Source organism: Vicugna pacos, chromosome 34, assembly GCF_048564905.1.
Source record: "Vicugna pacos chromosome 34, VicPac4, whole genome shotgun sequence".
NCBI lineage: Eukaryota > Metazoa > Chordata > Mammalia > Artiodactyla > Camelidae > Vicugna > Vicugna pacos.
The window spans coordinates 17,475,029-17,497,846 of record NC_133020.1 but is presented as its reverse complement, the minus strand read 5'-3'; the positions used below and the strand labels follow the sequence as shown (position 1 = coordinate 17,497,846).

The window sequence follows — 22,818 nt, the reverse complement described above, 5'->3', positions numbered from 1 at the left end:
CCTAACTGCAAGTCCTCCTTTTGATTTTAAAGGTTGCTAACCTCAGTGAAGCTAATTCTGAACCTCTGAGGAATGGATCCTCATCCCCAAGTGCAATTTTTTATGAGTCTAACAGCCAAGCCACAGTCGTGGCCAAGAGTAGAAGAGAACGCTCACACGAGGCAGGATGGCCATCTGTTCCACTTGGCCGGCAACAGCTTTGGACGCTGAGCGGTATCTCATGTGCTGATTTCATCTTGGCTTAATCATGGAGAATGAAAAGAGCAAAGGATACCAAGGGCATTTCTCTCTTCCACCCCCGCACGCTCCTCCCAATGCCAGTGTGGTAAAGAGCAGGAACTCAAGAGTTGGGTAGGAATGGGTGTGACCTTAGGTAGGTTATTATTAGTGGAGGCTCCAGTTTCCTATCAGTACAGGGGCGATGATAACAGTACCGTAAATATCTTAGGGGTAGTTGGCAGGCTTGGGTGGGGTATTGTTGAGCACTCAATAAATGTCAGCTACTGTCATTATCAGCAAGGGGAAGCAGCATCACCGTATTCTCTGTGTTAGCTTCTCCATGGCATTTCATCCCCCTCCTCACTCAATTATGATGCCAAAATTGACTCCTAAAACTGTTATTAGTCCAACTTCTCTCCTGAGCTCAAGACTAGGCTTCACAACTCTCAGGACACCTGGACATGCCCTTGGAACCTAAAGCAAGTCCAAAACTAGATCATCGCCTGGCACCAAACATCTGACCATCCTTTTGACCTCTCGGCATTTCTGAAAGATACAGTCATCTTTCCAGCAACCCAGGCAGCAGGACTGAATTTTTTCTTTAAAGCCATTCTTTATCCTCCATGTGATCAGTTGCCAAGTCATTCATTCATACTTTTGCTTACTTAACAAATATTTACAGGACCTTTTCCATAAGCTAGGTACTGTGTTAAACTCTGGGTATACTGTGGTGGACAAAACTTAATGATTTCTGCCCCCATCTACAAATACATAGTTACATGTTGGCATACGAACTTGGAAGGAAACTTCAGTCAGTTTGAGAAAGTAAAACAGGGGACATAATTTCAAATGAGAGTCAGGAAAGAACTCCCGGAGGCAGTGACAATTTGAACCGAGACCTGAAAATGGAAAGGGATCTGCCAGGTGGGGAATGAGTGAAGACAGATCTCGGCAGTGGGGCCAGTAGGTACAAAGGCTCGAGGCAGGAAAGGGCTTGCTGCCTCTTTTGAGGAACTGAGAGAAGGCTATGTGGCTACAAGGCTGGAAGCTTGCTTGAAACGAGGCTGGAGCAGCAGGCAAGGGTTCCCCAGCGGTGGATGGAAGCCCCTGAGGTGTCTGAGCAGGAGCCACACAGGGTGGACCACCCGGGCTGCTCTTGGAGAACAGACTGGAGGGGCAGGAGGAAATCAGACACTGTGTGGAGGCCACTTGGGCGGTTCTGGTGACAGATGGCAAGTGGCTGCGGTGATGGAGAAGTGATGGATGTATTGGAGGCACAATTTGGAGGTGGTACTGATAGGACTTGGAGACGGGGGTGAGGGGAGAGAGTGAGAGGGAGGTGCCCAGCTGCTGTGCAGCTGAAAGTGTCCACGGAATTTCAAAAGTGTCTCGCGTGGGATCCCTATGCCTCTCTCAGGGCCGCCACCTTGCCCCCAAGTCATGATGCAGATCATAGTTCCGCTGGTTAGTTTCCCTCCCTCCCGACTGTGTCTCTGTCTAATCACCCTGCGCTGCTGTGTTATCTCCCAGGCCAGTGCCAGTCCCTGCAACTTCCCTATCAGCTACTGAGCTAAGCACACATTCTTTGCCTTGGCTTTCAAGGCACCACAATGCACGTTTCCAGTCTTTCTGTCTACCTGCAGCAACATGAACTCCAAGCGGACCACTTCCTGTTCCTGGAGCGTGTCACCACATGTCCCACCGCGGCGCCTCTGCTCATGCTACTCCTGTCTCACCGCCTCTGTCTGCAGAAAGCTTATTCGGCTTTCAGGGTTCATTAAAGGTCCAATCTTTAAACCTCATAAAGCTTTGGAACTTTCTAATGACACTTAGATTTCTGCCTGTTATTGTGGTTATGAGGGTCCTTAGCTCACCATCCCCTGCCCACTAACAGACTGTACGTAATACTTTTGAGTGCCTGGCCCCATTACTCATACCGCACCATGGCCTCTGCGCTTCCAGGGTCAAGCACAGTGCCTCACCTACAGTAGGTACATTTCATTGCATTTATTTGGAACAATTCACGTTACCAGTTATGCTAGGGAGCAACGAGATGCAAGTTGTTGCAGGGGAGAGGCTTTCCAGTAGCGCCTGCCAGCACCAGAGCTCACAGCAAAATTTATCTTCCACAAACCCCTGGCAACTGTACACAAACACCTTGACCAGAGTCCTCTGCCTCTTCAAAATACTCCAATGCAGCAGTCCTCATACGCTTACCCTTTCCTTGAAGTACTGAATACTAAAAATTACAGCCTCTAACTCAGGATTTTTCAAACTACTTGTCGTAACTCATTAATGGAACATGAAATCAATTTAGAGGGTTGTAAATAATACTAACAAATAAAATGGAAAATAACTAAACACACTGCCTGTAGTCAAGTTCCTAACACTTTCAAATCCATTATACATCTATGTGTATACCGGGCCATGATGTAAAACCCATTTCTTACCATGGGTCCCTAGTTAAAAAGGTTTGAAGGCTGATGCTGGGGAGCCCACCCCAAGGTCAGCATGCAGAACTCAAGGAAAGCAAGATGCTAAGGAAATAGTAATGAGACTATCTAACTAAAACAGTAATGAGATTATCCCTTTGAGATACGAATGTCTGATATTCCTCACTCTTCCCTCAGGGTATCTGCTTTAACCCCAATTAATCCCATTCGTAGAAAGTGAGTCAGAAATCATTTTGGACTTCTTGGTACTTCGAGCAAGGACTTTAAGGTCCCCAAGAGAGTGGTCCAGGAACCAGAAACTCCACTGCCTAAAGGCTACCAGTTTCTAGGTTACAACACACAGAAGTGTTAATACCTTTGTAAGAGAAATATATTTACAAGCACCCTTCCTTCCATGCTCTTGTCAAGCATATCAATTTATGTTTGTATGCATATATTTAACCTAAATCTATCAAATACAACCCGATATATCCACGTGGAAGACCTATGCCTGACTGGAGGCAACATGAACCCCAAGTCGATCTAAAAAAGAGATATGAGTCACTGAAGGCAACGGCACGTGTGAGTTAGGGAGGACACGGGGAATGGTAGAAGGGGCAAGGGGGCTCAGAAGTGTAGTAGATGCATTCATTACACCCATGTTTACGACTGTGATGATTGGTGGTAATGAGAGGATGAGGGCAGAGGGGTAGGATATGGAGAAAACAGTTTCCTAGACAACTGTATGCCCCGTAGAAACAGCGCAGTAGTCCACCAGGAGCACACAGGCTGGATTTGATTATGTCAGCACTAAAAAGACAGGCTCCCAGTCCTAATTCCAGCCCTAGCTCCACTTAACAGGTTGCTCTTTATAAGCTGTTACTACTTGTGTTACATTCTCAATTTATATCTGAGAAATCAACAGCGAGCTTTCTAATGAACGAAATGTAAACACTCTGAACTGCCAATTGCAGTTCCAACAAATAACCTAACTGGGTCAGTAACAAGGGTGAGGAAGTAGGAAGTTCAAAGTTGGTGTGATGCAAAGAACTCTAGATTGAAGGACTGATAAATGTGGGTTAGCTCTAGGTGACACTAAGCAAGTCACACAATCTAAGGTCCCATCCTCCTCTAAAATTTTACAATTTTACAAGGGAGGGAAAAGGTGACCTGTATCTGGAAAAAGGAAGATTATCTTGGTTTGATGTGTAGCACTGTAAATGACAATATTATCCAAGGCTGTTTAAATATGAATTCATGTCTCTCTCATTATCTAGATCTGGTAAACACCCTTAGGTGATATTACATGTCAGTGTCTCTACTGACTGCTGGATAAATTCCAGATTTTCTTTTTGGCATTTAAGGCTTTCCACATCTGCCCAACTTTATCTTAAATTTCCTGTGGTTCAGATCTGCTAATGGCAGCGCTCCCTGCCCCGTCCCACCCTGTTGGCTTAATTCTTCCGCACCCCTAATTTCCTAGCTAGAAGTCCCATAACCTTCATAAAACCTTCCACCTACTCAAATATTTATATATCAGCTCTTGACCTTTGAATTCCTTTAAGACTTTACAGCAGTCCTATCAGGTGGGCATTACTGTTTTCATTTCATAAACAAGAAAATTGAGGCCCAGAGAGCTTAACTGGTTCATCCAGGGTCTCACAGTTTGTAGGCAGCAGCAGGGCTGGGTCTGATTTGCTCATGTTCCAAGTCCACACTTTTTTTTCTTCATTGTGCCATGATGCTTCCGTGTATTAAAAACCATGGAGGAAAGGGGGAGGGTATAGCTCAGTGATAGAGCAAGGGCTTAGCATACATGAGGTCCTGGGTTCAATCCCCAGTCCCTCCATTAAAATAAATTAATTAAATAAAAACCTAATTACCTCCCTCCCCCCCAAAAAATGACTGGTTAAAAAATTTAAAAAATAATTAATTTTAAAAAACCCACGGAGGAAGGATGCAGTAAAAACAAAAAAAAGCCCATAAACCAGTTATAATACAGTCTGTTGTTATGACATAAATTCAGTTACACCACATCCTTTGAACTATGTGAGTAATAGACGCTTGGGGTAGCATGGATCGCTTTTAAGGAGTTCCAAGTTCTGTTTCCCAAGCCCAGTATTAAAACGATATTCCAGGATAAATGACAGGTGGTTAAGGGAAAAAAAGCAATATGGTACAAGAAGAAAATATTAGAAATGGGACAGAGATCAAGGTGTAATATAAGCAGACGATGCACAAAACAGAGACTCAGAATTAGAATGGAGTATGGGGGCTGAGGGAGCCCACAGGACTGAAATATCTAAGTTAGGGGGCCTGTGCCTGCCAATAAGAAGCGCGCGTGTCTGAGGGCTGATATTAACAGACAGCAGTACACATGGACAGAGAGTAGAACTCAAGAGAGAGACAAATAAGGACAGGTCGTGGGGACACAGGGTACAGCAAGGCAAGATGAGAGGGCGGTGGCGCCGAATGAGGGGCCCGAAGGGTACAGCAGGGGTCAAAGAGAAAGGTGAAGAGGTTAAGAGGTTCAGAGGGCACAAGCGCCCCCAGACCCGAGACTAGACTGGCCCCTCCTCTCGACAGCTGGCTGGTGTGTTCTCGGATTCTGGTCCACACCCCGCAAAGCCCTCCGGTGGCCCCGCGAAGAGGGGAGGTCACGTCCCCGTCCCCCGGGACTCCGCAGGGGGTCCTTACCTAGAAAGATGGAGATGATGAGCCGCAGCGCCTGTTCTGACGCGCCTAGGGATGTCGCCAACTTGTTAAGGCTCAGCTCCGAGAAGCCCCACCGCAGCACCCCTGCCAGCTCCGCCTCGGCTCCCACGTCCCCCTCGGCTGCGGACGCCATCTTAGCTGCGGGCGCCCCCCAGGGACCCCTGAGCTCCGCGCGCCCCGAATGTGGGCACAACGCTGGAGCTTCACCCCCAATTCCGGCCCGGAGCCCGCCCACGGCGTGCGCATTGGCTGCGGGCCCGCCCAGCGGCTCCAGGCCCAGCCGATCATTGGTCGGCTGGGTCAGGGGGCGGGGCCTCAAGCAGCAAGGTAGGCAGGGGGCGGGGCTGAACGTTTGTAAAGCAAAGGTGACTGGGGCCGAGAGTGAGTGCGGGGCAGGCCGGGGGCGGGGCCTGGAGTCGGGAACTAGACCTGCGATTGGAAAAGTCCGCAGCCGGCGGCGAGGTGACTGTACAACTCAGTTCTAACAGCTCAGGGGAGGAGTGTCCGGCCGGCTGGTGCGCTGCCTCCCCATTGGCTGAGACGGAGCAGGCGAGAGTCGGGGCGGGGGGGCGGCCGCCCGACCCGAGGTTACTCTCGGTCGCCGGCGGGCCGGGGTTACTGGGGCATGTAACCGGAGGGCGGGAATTCCAGTGCGGCCTCGCGGGCGCTCCCCAACGGCGCCTCTGGCAGTTCTTAAACCGTTAGACACGCCGCCTTCCTCCCAAAGGGTGGGGAGAGTCCAGCGCCCAGCGCCTCCAGCCCTTTTTGCCTGCCCCTTTTATTTCATGCATCGTCCTACATGAAAACGTTACCTTCCCCTGAGAGGCAATGAAGTGAAGATACGCCGCTTTAATTCTTACTGTTTTCATAAAAAATTAAACTAGTTTGTCACTAAGTAATACAGGTTCAAGGTGAAAGTACAAAGAGGATTAGAAATTGAAGACAAAATAAAAGTCCTTTCTTCCCACCTTGCTTTCCATTCTTACTTCCTACAGGTAACCGTTCTGGTTACACTAACAAAGATGTGTTGAGCACGTAGCACTTGCCAGGGCCTGTGCTGGACTCGGAGCCCATAGCAATGGAGTGGGGTGATGCATAGTCATATAAAGCGTTAATGAAGGTGTAATTGCAAGCGAAGGGAAGTGCTCTGAAAGAAAGGAACAAGGTTCCATGAGAGTATGTAAATAAAGGACCACTAAGTTTCCAGTAATAACTGCAATTTATGGAGCATTTTTGTACAATTATAATTTATACTTGTATAGCACTTCGCACTTTATACAGCACTTATATCCATATTATTTCAGTTAATTGATTATAAAAACAATACTATTATTTTCTCTTACTGACACAGAGGCTTTGAGAAATTGAGGAATTCACTAAGTTCCTTTCCCAGTAAGTGGCAGAGACAATTAAAACCTAAGTCTGGGTGGGAGAGTAAGTTCAGTGGTAGGGTGCCTGCTTAGCATCCATGAGGTCCTGAGTTCAATCCCCAATACCTGCGTTAAAAATAGATAAATAAACCTAATTACCTCCCCCCACCAAAACAAAACGAAAAACTCCGAGTCTGTTAAACTTCACTTTTGTACCCCTTTTGGGGAAGCAAAATTTAAGAAAAATTCAGAAAAGTCAAAAATAATAATATAACTTACCCCAGATTGAGGAACATCACATGTACAGCTGAGGAGCCTGGTATATCCCTTCCTCCTGGCATTTCCCTCCTTCCCAAAGTCGCCACCTTGCTGACTGTGGTACTTAGCAACCCCATGGCTATTTTTATACTTTACACACTGTATATATCCAGAAACAATTAAAACATAGTTTTGCATGCTTTTAAACTTTCTATTTATGGTATTACAGTGAAAGTTTCATTTTGCAGCTTGTTTGCTCAATATCTTTACTGAGATGTATTCATGTTTTTACAGGTAGCTCTAATGTAGTTGTTTTAACTGTGATGTAACATTGTACTGTATGATTATACCACAATTTTCCATGGTCATGTTGAGGAATACTTGGATCATTTCCTATTTATGTATTTTTTTCTATTACAAACATTGCTGCTGTGGGCATTCTCCTGTAAGCAACAGTGAAAGTTTCTCTAGGGCTGTGACTCCAAACTGTTTTCCTTTTCTTTCTTTCTTTTTTTTTTTTAACTAACTGGGATCTACTGTAGGAAACACATTGCTATCCTGAATACACACATGTTCATACACTACGCAACAAATACATATACCACTCACACCAAATACACACACTCCACACTACTGAACTATGTGTGTTTTCTGATCATTTCTATTCTAATTCATTTAAGAAATTGCTGATCCAGATCCACTAACTTGCTATCACTGCTTACTAGTTCATGATTCTCAGTGTAGAAAACGCCCTTCTAGGGCTGTGACCAGGAAGGGAGTTACGAGTTGTAAGGTGGGCACACCTTCACTTTTACTAGGTTTTGTCTAGTTGAAGTGTTTGGCTAGATGTTATTTAAGACCCTTAAATTCTCTGATTGGCTGAATAAGTAAAATATATCTGTAAAAGCATCCAGTCACCTGGACTCTGTTTAAAAATAGAGAAAGTCAGTTTCCTTTTGTTTTATACAATTAGGTAACACATTTGCCCCTTCTGGCACCTCTGATATCCAGGAGCAGGGTGGCCATGGCAAGAGGCTGTGTCTCTGTTGACCTAACAGGTGCCTGTTTGCCTTCCCCCGCAGGAGTGTGACCAGGTACATTCCCTGCATTCTTCCTACTGCTCTAGCCCAGCATGTTTTCCCACTTGTGAACTGGTGAGTGGGAGGAAATTAAGATTTATGGCCTCATACTTTATAATTAAGGGCATTCCAGGAGGGCTTACTAAGTCAGCTTCTGTGCTGATCCCTTGAGGCAAAGATGGGTAACAGACAGGACCTGCCCACAGGGAGCTGTGCATCTGGGGGAAGAGAGACATGGAAAGATAATCATAAAACAGAATGGAAGCGTCTGTATAGAAATAACACATTAGTGAACCTCTCCTCTCAGTACCGCTTTCCCTGGCCCTTTCTTTCCTTCTGTAGCGATGTCAGTATCTCTGTCTCCTTCTCCCTTTCCTCTGCCTCCTTGACCTCTGTTATCTGCAGGGCTTCCCACCTGAAGACTCCGTCCCTTTCTCTGAAGTTCCTGCCCTCTTTTTCCTTTCCCTCCCTTCCATTCTGGTGGAGAAAGGATCTGGTCAGAGTTCACGCAGTATCCTTGTGTGGGTTTACAGCGTCTCAACTCCCTTGCAGTAAGGTTGGGACCACGTGACTAGTTACCGCCGATGGACTCCAAGCAGAAATGAAGTGGCATTTCCTGGCCAAGGAGGTGTAGTGTAGAGCCAGTGTGACTCCCTCCCCAGTTTTTCTCTTCCCTGGACATAGTAATCTGACAGAGGCCATGCCATCTGTGTGGCTTGGTATGAGGTGGAGGAAGCCCCCCAACCTGCATCTTGCTCAACACTTAGCTTGAGTGAAAAATAAGGCTTTGTAGTATTAAACCTCAAGATTTAAGTTTACTGCTTTAACTTTCCCTGACTGATACACACCCACCAGTCTTCAACCTCATTAGAACCCGGTGTTCATTTTCACCATTTATGAAACTTCACACAAAGGCCACCAACTATTCCTTAACAGTTACAGGTACTGTCTCATAGTTTAAATTTCCAAAAACTCTTTCTTTAGGTTGAGGTAGCACCCCCCCCAACCCCTTACCCTGCCAGCATTCTTGTTTTATGGATGCAGTCTGCTCTACCAGCCTTCTGAGAACATTAATTGAGGATTTGGAGGGGGGGTTTGTTTATTTCTATCTCTTCTTCTTATTTTATTCCCTGCAGTTTCCCCTTTCCCTCTGTATTTCTGCTTTGTTTTGTCTCTTTTAAGATGCTGACTGTCCTTTCATATACAAACAAAGCATTACAGAGCTGACTGTCTGTATGGGTTGTGGATAGGGCTCGTTGACTGGTGCATTTCCCTGAAAGGGACTGAGCTGGGGGCTCCCGTCTGGGTTGACAAACTTCTAAATGTCAGTATGTGAGGGTTTACTCCTTAGGTTGATTCCATCTCTCCAAGAGAGGAGTCTGCCAGTCTCCTGCTGGCAAGGTATGTGCCTGTTTCTTAGCTCCGTCTCTCCTCTGTTTCTTGCAATGCCTGATGCCTTTGGGCCCCAAGTTTCTCTAACCACTTTCTCAGAGAATGGAGCATCAGATTCTCGGCTTGCTGCTGGTGGTGGGGGTGGGCGCTTACCTGGCTGTGCTGGGGGGGAGGGGGCTTGCAGGGTGGTGGGGGTGGGCGCTTACCTGGCTGTGCTGGGGGGGAGGGGGCTTGCGGTCCAACTTTTGCAGTCTAGGCTTTCAGGCTAGTCCTCCCATTTTGGCTCCTTGTCAGCCCCTTCCTCTCTGCTGTATCACCGCTGCTCCCCCATCTCCTTCCCATTTGCCAAAACTGTGTTTCATCTGCTGGCATCTCTTCTTCCACTCATTTTGTTCCTATAGACTTTTACCTCCCCCACCCCCCACTCCCCCTTTACTATATTTTAGCAGGATTTTAGGCACAAGAGGCAAGCTAATTGGCCATTTATGAGACGTCGCCTTCTCAATTTTAAAAGTATTTTTCTAATGGTCTGCTTTAAAAAATACTTTCAGATAATCAATTTTTAAAAAACAGTTTTATGTCTTTAAAGAATGTAAGTAAGCCTCTGTATTACTCTGGATTCTGTATGTGTGTGTGTGTATATATATATATATATATATATACACACACACACAGTTGACTCTGAACAACAGAAGTTTGAACTGTGTGGGTCCACTTATATGCAGATTTTTTTTTTTTTTTTTTACTAAATACATACTGTAGTATGACACAGTCCACGCAGCTGGTTGAATCAGCAGATGCAGAATCACTGATATTTCAACTGCACAAAGGGTTGGTGCCCCTAACCCCTCACGTTGTTCAAGGGTCAACTAGTGTATGTGTATATATATATATATATATATATATATATATATATATATATATATGAGTTGGCTAATGTGAATATAGGGGCTGAGACTCACGGTCGGCAAACTGGAGACCCAGGAGAGCCAGCCGTCTAGTTCCAGTCCAATTCTGAAGGCCTGAGAACCAGCAGAGCTGGTGGTGTTATTTTCAGTCCAAGTTTGAGTCTGCAAGCAGGAGGAGACCAGTGTTCTAGCTCGAAGACGGGCAGAGAGCAAATTCTCCCTTCCTTAGTCTTCTGTTGTATTCAAGCCTTCCGAGGACTGGGTGAGGCCCACTCACATTGGGGAGGGTAATTTGCTTTACCCAGTCTATATATTCAAATGCTTATCTCATCCAGAGACACTCTTACAGATACACCCAGAAGAATGTTTAACCAAATATCTGGGCACCCCATGGCTCAGTCAATTGACATGTAAAATTAACCATCACAAGTCTACCCCATGTCAACTTGGCACCCATACTCATCTCCTTAAACCAGATGTATTCTCCAAATAAAGACAACCACATGGTCAAAATTCTGGCTATTGTGATACAACCATCTTGTGTACAACTGAAAATGCACTAACCCCTTCCCCAGAAGAGGCAGGAAAGTCCTGGAGTGACTTTTACTCTTCTCCTGGATATCTCATGACTTAAATACTATGATGTAAAATTAAAAACACTTAAGTACTGTGATAGAAAGTCAATATATATTATGTTACATGGTAAGGGAATAAGAGAGAAAACAAAGATATTATAAATATATTCATAAAAATAAGGAGGAGTACTGTTGATAGTCATAGTCCTTATGTAACTGGTCATGTGGTCAGAGCTGGTACTTATCGCTACCGTCCTCTTCTGCACATTCTATATTTTCTTTGCCTTCAGCAAGCACCTTACTTGGTTGTGGTTCTTTACTTGGTGGAATGACTCAAACCTTTATTTCTGAAGGGTCTGGGCTTTAGTAGTCCTGCCCATGGCGGAGAAGAAGTCCAATTTCCCCCTGGTAGCCAGGGTCAGTCAGCCCAGCCAGCACAATAACTCCCCTCTTTGAATTCCTCATGCCTCTAAATCAACAGGCAAAGTGGCCAGGCAGCAGTCTTAACTTTGAATTTAAAGAAATCATTGCTGGTCTCCTGGTGGAAGCCTTCCTTCCTCTGAACCAAGACCTCCAGGCCAGCAGAGCATAAGGACACAGGCAGAAATGTTGCTAATGAGTTAGGGTTAGTAGTGAGTGCTGCCACTCCCATTCCCACCCTTTGATTCCTGGACCCATTAATCTTGGCTGTGAGAGAAATATCACTATGCATTAGGTGCTGATTCAGAGCACACACAGCCTTCTGGAGATCCTTGCCCCAGCACTGCAAAGTATTGCTCCTATAGGAGAGCAAAATTTGAACCCAGAATGTTGCTTTGGCTTGTGGATTATTTACAGCTGAAAATAATCAAGACCTACAGGACTCAGGAAGAATCTTTGACCTTCCTCTAAACTGCCTAAAAGAATTTAGATAGAGGGCCTGTTCCTGGAATAGAATTATCACCAGAGATGTCTGCAAAGAAAACAGGCTGAGTGTGGTGGGGGAAACACCAGACAGGGCCTAGAGACCAGAATCTGCTCTGTGTCCAGTGTCTCTGCACAGCCCAGGAAACATTTGTTTACCAAAGATTTGCTTTCCATTTCTACATGAATTTCCTTTCTCCCCTTTGAGGTCCCAACCACCACCTCCACCATCTTCTTTTGTCTTTAGCTGCAGATGGTATTTAAAGTGAGGATTTCAGATCATTTCAGTGAGTCACTCAGTTTTCCTGGGTCAGTTCCATGTATACTTGTTGTTAAACTTTTGTTTGATTTTCTCCTGTTGTTTGTCTTATGTTAACTTAATTCTTAGAATAGCCAGGAGAACCTAGAAGGATAGAGGAAAATTTCTTCCTCCTCGAAACCCCCTCCCACATGAAACCACCTGGGTAAAGGGGAATTTCCTCCTCTTTCCCCTCTTAGTTCTTTCAGTTGGCAATTAAAGTGACAGAAGGCAGATTAACAGGAGAAAATCAAATTTATTACATGTGCATAAGGATTCCACATAAGCATTTCCAAAGCATTCCTCCCACCCCCCCAAAAAAATCCATGTAAGCAAATTCCAAAGACAGCAAGGCAAGATGAGGTATATATACAATTCTGGGCTAAGGAGAAGGACGCTGGAGTCTGTCACTTCAAAGGAAAGTAAGATAATTCACAGGAAGATAAAAAGAGTTAATATTTGGTAAAAAAAATCCAAAGACAGTGGGACACAGAGAAGACTTTGATCAAATGAGCTTAGGTTCCTCCTTGTCTATCACACTTAATTCAAACTTTACTATCGTTATCTATGGTGATAGTGCCTTCTTGGGACAAGCCTCTTATCTTAAATTCTTTGGGGCAATAAAGCGGGGAGGGTTGTTCAAAGATTCTTCCTGAGTCCTTTGGACCTTGCTTCTTTTCAGCTCCAAATAATCTATAGGCCAGAGTGTCACATCTTGAGGTGGCCTGTCCTAAACCCCATCACCACTTAGCTGACTCTGGAACTGTCTTCAAAGGTCTTCAAAAGCTATCAAGCCAGCTGCTTCAGGATGGTGGGGAACATGATAAGACCAGTGAGTTCCATTGGAATGGGCCTACTGTTGCACTTCTTTTGCTGTGCAGTCGGTCCCTTGAAAAGAAGGATTGCTATCCATCCATGATGATGGATAAGACATTCTTTAAATCCATGCATGATGGGTTTGGCAGAGCATTGCATGCAGGGAAGGCAAATTCATATCCAAAGTGTCTAATTGGAGTAAGAACAAAATGCTGGCCTTCCATGGTAGAAGCAATTCAATGTAATCAACTTGCCACCATGTTGACCGCCCCTGGGAAATAGTGCCAAACTGGGGTCTTAGTGTTGATCTCTGCTGTTGGCAGGTTGGGCATTCACTGTAGCCAAGTTGGCCTTGGTGAATAGAAGTTCATGTTGCTGAGCCGATGAATAATCTCCATTCTTACCACCATGACCACTTTGTTCATGAGCTCATTAAACAATGATGAGTGGTTGGGAAGGGGCTGATTGGTATCCACAGAATGAGTCATCCTTTCCACTTGATTCTTGAACTCCTGCTCTGCTGGGGTCATGCTCTGGTGAGTTTTCACATGGGACACGAATATCTTCACACTTTTTGCCAATTCAGAGAGGTGTACTACATACCTTCTCTCCAAATTTCCTCATTACCAGTTTTCCAATTGTGTTCCTCCCAAGTGTCCAACTATCCAACTAAACCATTGGCTACAGCCCATGAATTGGTCTATAATTGCACATCGTGCCATTTCTCCTCCAAGCAGAGTAAACAGCCAGTTGCACTGATCTATGATTTGCCCCCTACGATTTCCCTTTCCCACAGTTCTTCAGAGCTGTCCCAGAAAGCGGCTGTCCACAGTCCAGGGCTGCCTGCAAGGCGCCAAGCAAGTCTTAGATCCACTGTAACTTGTTCTCTGAATCAGGGGTTTTTAAACGGGAAGAACAGAGGAGCTGGGGTCAATCATCTTAATCACCTGCAGTCTAAATGTCTTTGTTCTGGTGATGTGCGTGGGGAGGGGTCCACTCGTGTCAACGTAATATATAAGGCCATTTGGCCCTGGGAAATAACCTAGAACAGCACCTAAACAGTGATGCTTGTCAGAAAGTGTGGCTCAAGGCATCTGATCTTCATTACTCCTTATTGATTAGCAAACATGTGATCGAATAGGTCTGGGCTGGGACAAAAGGGAACAAAGGAGGAACGGGAAAGACGAGGACAGAAATCTGAGCATTGGTTTCAATTATAAATGAGTCATAGGACTCGGTTTTACAAATGGCATCCCTACCTGCCACTGCCACTTCAAACCGCCTGCTGAATCACTTGCACCACGTGGCTGAGCAGCTTACAAAGCAGTCCTGGACCAGTTGCAGCGTCTTCCCTTGTTCTCATCGCCAATAAAAACCAGCAGCTTTACTGGAGGAACAAACCCAAAGGGGGACTATGTTTCCTCCCAAATCCAGAGCAGTCCACCAGGCATCGTGTCTCTTTTTTGTTGGTAGGAGAAGCCAGATGCAACAACTTATCCTCTACCTTAGAAGGGATATCTCAAGATGCCCCATATCACTGACTCCTAGAAATTTCATGGAGGTAAAAGTTCCTGAGTTTTGTTGCCTTTATTTCTCATCCTCTGCATACAAATATTTTACCAATGAGTCTTGAGTAGTTGCTATTTCTGGCTCACTAGGTCCCATCAGCACAAGGCCATTGATGTACCGGATGAATGTGGGATCTTGTGGAAGGGAAAGTGATCAAGATTCCCGAGATTATAACATAGGCGGGGAGGTTAATATGCCCCTGAGGTAGGCAGTGAGTGGGGCAGGCAGCAAGGTCTACCGCTGGCCTTGCCAGCTGCAAGCAAACTGCTCTGGTGATCTTTACTAACAGGCACTGAGAGAAAGCATGTGCTAGATCAGGAGCAGTGGAGCAGGTACCAGGGGATGTGTTCATTTGCTCAAGCTATGGAAGCACATCTGGTATAGCAGCGGCAGCTGGGGTCATCACCAGGCTGCACTGATGATAATCCACTGTCATTCTCCAAGATCCATCTCTCTTCTGCACAGGTCAAGTAGGTGAGTTGAATGGGGAATGATGGAGATGATGCAGGAAGATGGATGTGGGGTGTGAGGAGGGTCGAGTCCCAGGTCTCAGTTGAGCCCCTGGGACTTGCCCTGCCAAGTGTGGGTCCTTGGCTTCGTGCAGAAAAGAATTCAAGTGTGAGCCACCGTTGAGTTTATCTAGAGAGACACATACTGCATAGAGTGTAAGGCAAGAAAAAGGCAAGGGAAGAGGTGTGGGAATTGGGTGCTCAGGTTGAAGTAAAAGTAGGTACACACTCCATAGACAGAGTGCGGGCTGTCTCCAAAGAGGGGAGAGAATGCAAAGGGCCACTAGGCGTGGTGTTGCCACTTTTTATGGGCTCAGTGTCTTCACATGCCTACAGGTGGGATCAATCCAACTGTCCTGGGGAAGGGACTGGGATTACCAGGAATCGGGCCACTGCCCATTCTTTGGCCTTTTGCGGTTAGCCATGGGCCTGTCATGGCGCCTGCGGGCATGTTATTTGATCGCGCCATTACAATGAGCATATAATGAAGCTCAAAGTCTACTAGAAGTTAAACCTCTTAATCCTCAAGGCCAACCAGGAGGTGAATCTTCCACCATTTTGGTTGCTGTCATTCCTTGAGTGGCTGTGTCCTGCCTCCTTCCCTCCTGTCTCAGAAATCAACACCCCAGTTCCATTGGGAGAGAAGCTCCTGCACTCAGGACCCTTCCAGACCTTACTCTATGTACCGCTTAATCTGGCTGTTTATCTTGTCCTTTATAACATCCTTTGTAATAAACTAGTAAATAGAAGTAAACGTTTCTCTGAGTTCCGTGAGCTGCTCTAGCAAATTAATTGAATCCAAGATGGGGTTGTGGGAGCCTCTGATTTATAGTCAGTTGATCAGAAGCAAAGGTAACAACCTGGACTTGTGATCAGCATCTGAAGCGGGGGACTGAGTCTTGTGGGACTGAGCCCTTAACCGGTGGGAGGTAGATAGTTTCAGAATTGAGTTAAATTTGTAGGACTCCTGGTGAGTGTTAGCTGAGAATTGGAGAATTGCTTGGTGGTGTTGGAAAAACATACACCAGAAGCAGGAAGAAGGACCAAGCAGAAAACCCAGGGGAATATTAGAATTTACAGGACAGGCAGAAGAGCTTGGAAATGAGCCTGAGAAAGCGCAAGGAGTAAGTAGAAAATCAAGCAAGTATAATAGAAAAACCAAGAGAAGACAGAGCTTGAGGACGGAGGAGTGCCAATAAAAGATCAGGCCGAGGAAGCAGCTGCTGAGATCGCTAGAAAGCTGGAGAAACTGGAGAAAAAATGCTTGAAGGAGAAGAAATGGCTGGCTGCAGTCGCAAACAGCAGTAGTACTCCGGAGGAGTGTGAGGAGACAAAGAGAAGCAAAAGCAAAAGCCCCAGGAGGCTCCTCAGGAGAATGGAAGACACATCTGTCTCCTTCTCTAAACCCCAAAAGAGAAATCTTTTCCCAGGAGGAGCTGGTTAGTAGTGATCTTCAAGAGACGGCCGGCCAAGAGGAAGACATCTTTCCCCAAAGAGGAACCGCTTGGTGACCCTGAAGAGTCAGGAAATAAAGAGGGTCCCCAAGAAAAAAAGGAAATGCTCCAAGGAGGAACCACTCAGTAGTGGGCCTGAAGAGGGCGCTGCCAGCAAGAGCAGTGGCTCCACGAAAAAGAAAAAGCTCCAAAAGCTATCCCGGGAAGAGCAGAGCGGCCAGCTCCCCGGTGGGGCGGGCGTAATGTGCACAGACACTTCCCAGCCCAGCCCCTGTATCCCAGTACAAACAGGAACAAATTAAAAAACATTAGAGAAGAACACCAGCCCTGCAAACCAAACCCAAACCCCAAAGTCAGTAGAAGAAATCATAAAGATCAGAGCAGAAATACAGACAGAAAAAAAAAAGATGAGAGAAAAGGTCAGTGAAACTAAGCTGAGAGCTGGTTCTTTGAAAATTGAACAACACTGACAAACCTTTAGCCAGACTCATCAAGAGCAAAAGAGAGAGGGTCCAAATAAGTCAAGTCAGAAATGAAAAAGGAGAGGTTACAACTGACACCACAGAAACACAAAGGATCATACCAGATGACTACGAACAGTTATACACCAGTAAAATGGAAAACCTGGAAGAAATGGATAAATTCCCAGAAGTGTACAATCTCCCAAGACTGAATCAGGAAGAAAGAGAAAGAAAATATAGACAAACTGACCCCCTAGCTGTTGATGAGGGCACAGCCCTCATGACCTAACCACCCCGCAGGCTCCAGCTTCCACCACCCCAGTCACGTTGCGCATTCGGATTCCAACAGGTGAACTTGCAGGGGAGGGGCGGGGAGGGGGGTGGACACAAACATTTAGACCATATCAGTTACTGCTCCTTTTCTACACTTACTTTCTTTTATTTTTCCCCCTACATTCACTTTATTTCCTCTGATGTAGCTACACATTTTTCTTACGATTTTACTACATCAAAAAAGTATGTCAATGAACAATCACGTCTTAGTTATATTGGACAATACATGAATTGGTGTTTTGGCAAGCACTGCTTACACTTAGAATTTTTGCCAACAGTCCAGATCCTCTGTATGCTGTAGGGATGGGACTCTCCCTCTTTATACCTGATGTTTCCTTCCAGGAATGTCTCCGGCAGGAAAACTGGGTTCTGCAAGTGCTACACGGCACTAGGGAGATTCTAGCTTTAATTCCTGAGCACCTGGCTAAGGTAGGGAGTGCTAAACTGGCAAATTCCATTCTTCATTCAGGGCCAAGGAGGAAGCTGGAAAGTCTGACCTTGAATTCAAGTGGCTTGTTCAAAAATTTAAGAGCGGAAAATTCTCAAAAAGTGACTGGGTGGGTTTCAAGGTGATAGACTTACTGTAGGTAAGCGTGCTGACATTGCCTGTGCCCTGAAGTCACCCTAATTTGTTACTGAAATTAAAAAGTGGAACAAAGACTAGTGTCAGGGCATCTGGCAGGGGTATTTGTCCTTAACCCCTGCTCACAGGCTTCAGTCACAACCTCCTTTCAAGGATGCACTGAGGGTATTTTTTTCCAGCTGAAGTTAGCATGGGGATGGAGGGAAAGCCTCATCCAGGAGGAAGGCTTTTTAGGTCTCAGTGACTCCATAAAAGAGGCAGAAGCCACAGAGACCCAGGCTTGAAAACGTCTACCCTCTTTGCACTGCAGAGGCTGGATTACTAGACAGACCTCACCCACCAAAGCAGCTCTGGGTGCCAGACCCTGGGGGCCCCAGAGGGGAAATAGAAATGGAAACCTTCTACATAGGAGGCCCCCATATGGTAAGAATGTCAAAGTTAACTTTTAAAAAGAGGTTTCTCCTATTGTGCTTAGGTTCACATGATATGGGTTCTGAACAGTCATAAACTGACTGGCATCAACGTGAGGTCAGAAACTTAGATTTTTCTCCTTTCCTCAGGCACTATTAAATTTCTTCCTCAGTCTTTGGGCTTTAAAAAAACCCCACTATTTATTTATTTATTTACCCATTAAAAAGAACTGAAGTACAGTTAGTTTGTAATGTTGTGTTAGTTTCACATGTACAGCAAAGTGATTCAGTTATACATATGTATCTATTCTCTTTCAGATTCTTTTCCATTATGTTAATTATAAGATATTGAATATAGTTCCCTGCACTATACATTTATCTATTTTATATATAGTAGTATATATCTGTTAATTCCAAACTCCTAATTGATCCCTCCCCACTAAGTGTCGGGTTTTGGAAATACAATTTAAATTTTGCCTGGGACGCCTACTTTGGGGTCTGGGGATGGCCTGTTTTCTAAATTTTGTGGTGGTGGGGCTCTGATGTTGCAATATTCTTGTGTCTCTTGAACTCTTTGGAATTTTCTTTTTCTTTTTTTTTTTGTACTTTATTTTATTGAGTTATAGTCAATAATGTTGTGTCAAATTCCAGTGTAGAGCACAATTTTTCAGTTATACATGAACATATATATATTCATTGTCATTTTTTTCACTGTGAGTTACCATAAGATCTTGTATATATTTCCCTGTGCTATACAGTATAATCTTGTTTATCTAGTCTACATTTTGAAATCCCAGTCTGCCCTTCCCACCCCCTGCCCCCTTGGCAACCACAAGTTTGTATTCTATGTCTATGAGTCTGTTTCTGTTTCATATTTTTTTTAATTTTTGTTTTTTTTTTTTTTTTTTAGATTCCACATATAAGCAATCTCATATGGTATTTTTCTTTCTCTTTCTGGCTTACTTCACTTAGATTGACATTCTCCAGGAATATCCATGTAGCTGCAAATGGTGTTATGTTGTCAGTTTTTATGGCTGAATAGTATTCCATTATATAAATGTACCACATCTTCTTTATCCAGACATCTGTTGATGGACATTTAGGCTGTTTCCATGTCTTGGCTATTGTAAATAGTGCTGCTATGAACATTGGGGTGCAGATGTCATTTTGAAGTAGGGTTCCTTCTGGATATATGCCCAGGAGCAGGATTCCTAGGTCATATGGTAAGTCTATTCCTAGTCTTTTGAGGAATCTCCATACTGTTTTCCACAGTGTCTGCACCAAACTGCATTCCCACCAGCAATGTAGGAGGGTTCCCTTTTCTCCACAGCCTCTCCAGCATTTGTCATTTGTGGACTTTTGAATGATGGCCATTCTGACTAGTGTGAGATGATACCCCATTGTAGTTTTGATTTGCATTTCTCTAATAATTAGTGATACTGAGCATTTTTTCATGTGCCTATTGATCATTTGTATTCCTTCCTTGGAAAATTGCTTGTTTAGGTCTTTGCCCATTTTTGGATTGGGTTGTTTGGTTGTTTCTTATTAAGTCGTATGAGCTGCTTATATATTCTGGAGATCAAGCCTTTGTTGGTTTCATTTGCAAAAATTTTCTCCCATTCCGTAGGTTGTCTTTTTGTTTTACTTACGGTTTGCTGTGCAGAAGCTTGTAAGTTTCATTAGGTCCCATTTGTTTATTCTTGCTTTTATTTCTATTGCTTGGGTAGACTGCCCTAGCAGAACATTTTTGAGATGTATGTCAGGTAATATTTTGCCTATGTTTTCTTCTAGGAGGTTTATTTTCTCTTGTCTTGTGTTTGTCTTTGATCCATTTTGAGTTTATTTTTGTGTATGGTGTAAGGGAGTGTTCTAGCTTCATTGATTTACATGTTGCTGTCCAGTTTTCCCAACACCATTTGCTGAAGAGACTGTCTTTATTCCATTGTATATTCTTGCCTCCTTTGTCGAAGATTAGTTGACCAAAAGTTTGTGGATTCATTTCTGGGCTCTCTATTCTGTTCCATTGGTCCATATGTCTGTTTTTGTACCAATACCCTGCTATTTTGATTACTGTAGCTCTATAGTATTGTCTGAAGTCTGGGAGAGTTATTCCTCCAGCCTCTTTCTTTTTCTTCAGTAATGTTTTTGCAATGCTAGGTCTTTTGTGACTCCATATAAATTTTATTATGATTTGTTCTAGTTCTGTGAAATATGTCCTGGGTAATTGGATAGGGATTGCATTAAATCTGTAGATTGCCTTGGGCAGTTTGATCATTTTAACAATATTGATTCTTCCAATCCAGTAGCATGGGATATCCTTCCATTTTTTTAAGTCTTCTTTAATTTAGTTTTCTGTGTGTAAGTCTTTCACCTCCTTGGTTAGATTTATTCTTAGGTGTTTTATTACTCTGGGTGCTATTTTAAAGGGGATTGTTTCTTTACTTTCTTTTTCTGTTGATTCATCGTTAGTGTAAAGAAATGCAACTGATTTTTGAAAGTTAATCTTGTAACCTGCTACCTTGCTGAATTCTTTGATTATTTCTAGCAGTTTTTGTGTCGATCTTTGGAACTTTCAAAACCAAGCTCCGGGAAGGCTTGCCGTGGCACTGGTGTGGTCCCTGACCCTGGTGGGAATGCACTCGTTCCAGCCCAGGCTACAGCTACCGAAAGGACCATGCTTCTGCCGAGGTGTTGGAAACCCTGTAGCTGGGACTGAACTGAACACAAATTGGGACAGGTGGTTTTGTGACCTATACTTTGAACTTCAGTGATTTTAGACTTTAACGTCTTTGAAATTTAGTTTGCAATGGAATTTGGACTTTAATTTTGGAGTTTCATAATGGGAGGGTTCTTTTATTGTTGTTCAAATTTGTGACACCCCTTAATGTTGGCATCTTACTATTGGAATTTCCTAGCACCATCATTTATGCAGAGGTCTGACAGCTATCTTATTGACATGGCTGGATGAAATTTGGGATGGGAAATGCAACAGGAAGGGAATTTCCAGCGGCATAGAACATAGTTAATGCTAGTGGATCATTCAGAATAATTTTGGGGGCTTCTGGGGCTGGTGGGGCTGGCGAACACAAGAGTGGTTGGCACTGGGTGAATGGACTGCCCTAATGAGAGTCCTAATCTCGTCTCCCAGGTACACAGCCACATCCTTGGCTGGTTATCTGCTTAATTGTCAAACCTAGCAGGTTAAAGAAAAAAGCCTTGAGAATGTTAGGGAGAAATGTTTCCACTACCTCTGATAGGCTTTCCCTGATGGAGAGAGCTCTGTGGTATGACTCTCCGTGCCATCACTTACTTTGCCCTGGGCAGGTGGAGTGACATCTAACTGGTAAAGATGGGAGAAGATCCATGATAAAGAGTACCTGGGCCCTTCTTCCTCTTGGGAGTGAGGGAGGGATCATATGTTCTCTCTTTGGGGAGGTCTCCTCTGGCCTACCATTGCCTGTGTCTCAAAAGATAATTCTGTTTAATTCTGGGTTCGTTAGCCACCATTTGGCTTTTATACTAGGCTACTTCCTCCATCTTGGCCTTTATGGGTTTTAAAGAGAAGATTTTGGCCTCCATTTACTGCTTTTTAAAAATTGCTATTTTTATTTTTTGGCCGGGGGTAGGTAATTAGGTTTAATTTTTGGAGGAGGTACTGGGGATTGAATCCAGGACCTCGTGCATGCTAACCATGCACTGAACCACTTGAGCTATACCTTCCCCTCTGGTGCTTTTTGTTTTCTCAGTTTCTCTAGAACTTGGAATGGGAAGAGGGAGGCTATTATCCAGACCCTTTGGAGACTCTAACATTGAGAATATGAGAGTTACGACTCTGAGTAACACTAGTGATTTTTTTTTATAAAATGCCCTATTCGTATTGAGAGAAGAAAGCGTAGCTCAAGTGGTAGAGCACATGCTTAGCTTGCAGGAGGCCCTGGGTTCAATCCCCACTACTTTCCCTAAAAATAAACCTAATTACCTCCCCCTGTAAAATAAAATAAAATGCCCTATTCATTTTGATGTATGTGTGTGTTAGTTGTACTTAATATTAACATGTAAGGTTCTAATTTCTGGTTTGTATATCCACATTATTACACCAGCATGTTGCAGAGCACCCTGCGGGTGACAATAAGGACCAGCGTTTTTATGAATCCTAACGATACTGGGCACATTCGGTAACATGGCACCTGCTCTGTCAAGATTGTCACTGAAGTGTCTTGGCTTCAGTCCTTGTTGAACTGGGGAAGGAGACGGGGCCCAGAGATGCCATTAGATGTATGATTTATTGTCTCCTCGGAGGTTTAGAGAGAAAAATAAAATATTTCACTTGGATGGCAAAATTGAAGAAGGGAGGACAAAACGTAGGTGTGGGTAGAAGAAAGTCACCGATTTTTCTGGTGAGTATTGAATTCAGAAGGAGAAGGAGAGGAAGCCCTGGGCAATTTGGTAAGATTTGGCTCTTTCTATTTCTCCCTGTATATTGAAGCTTGGTCCGAAGCTCTTGTGGAGGAAGATGCTGGTATGGCTGCTGTCA

General features: G+C 44.4%; 1 protein-coding gene and 1 pseudogene across 3 annotated transcripts in view; one reads left to right on the top strand and one right to left on the bottom strand.

Annotated features, from left to right (window-relative positions):
• The window catches only part of LPCAT3 (lysophosphatidylcholine acyltransferase 3), a 29,330-nt gene extending 23,726 nt beyond the window's left edge, over positions 1-5,604 (bottom strand). For all 3 annotated transcript variants that reach the window (XM_072954784.1, XM_006210886.4, XM_072954783.1), the window contains exon 1: positions 5,349-5,604. In XM_072954784.1, coding sequence (XP_072810885.1) covers positions 5,349-5,499 — 151 coding nt within the window. In that variant the 5' untranslated portion in view covers positions 5,500-5,604. The remainder of the gene's footprint in view (positions 1-5,348) is intronic.
• Positions 5,605-11,326: 5,722 nt separating this feature from the next.
• LOC102524884 (uncharacterized) lies at positions 11,327-17,311 on the top strand (annotated as a pseudogene).
• The last annotated feature ends 5,507 nt before the right edge of the window (positions 17,312-22,818 follow it).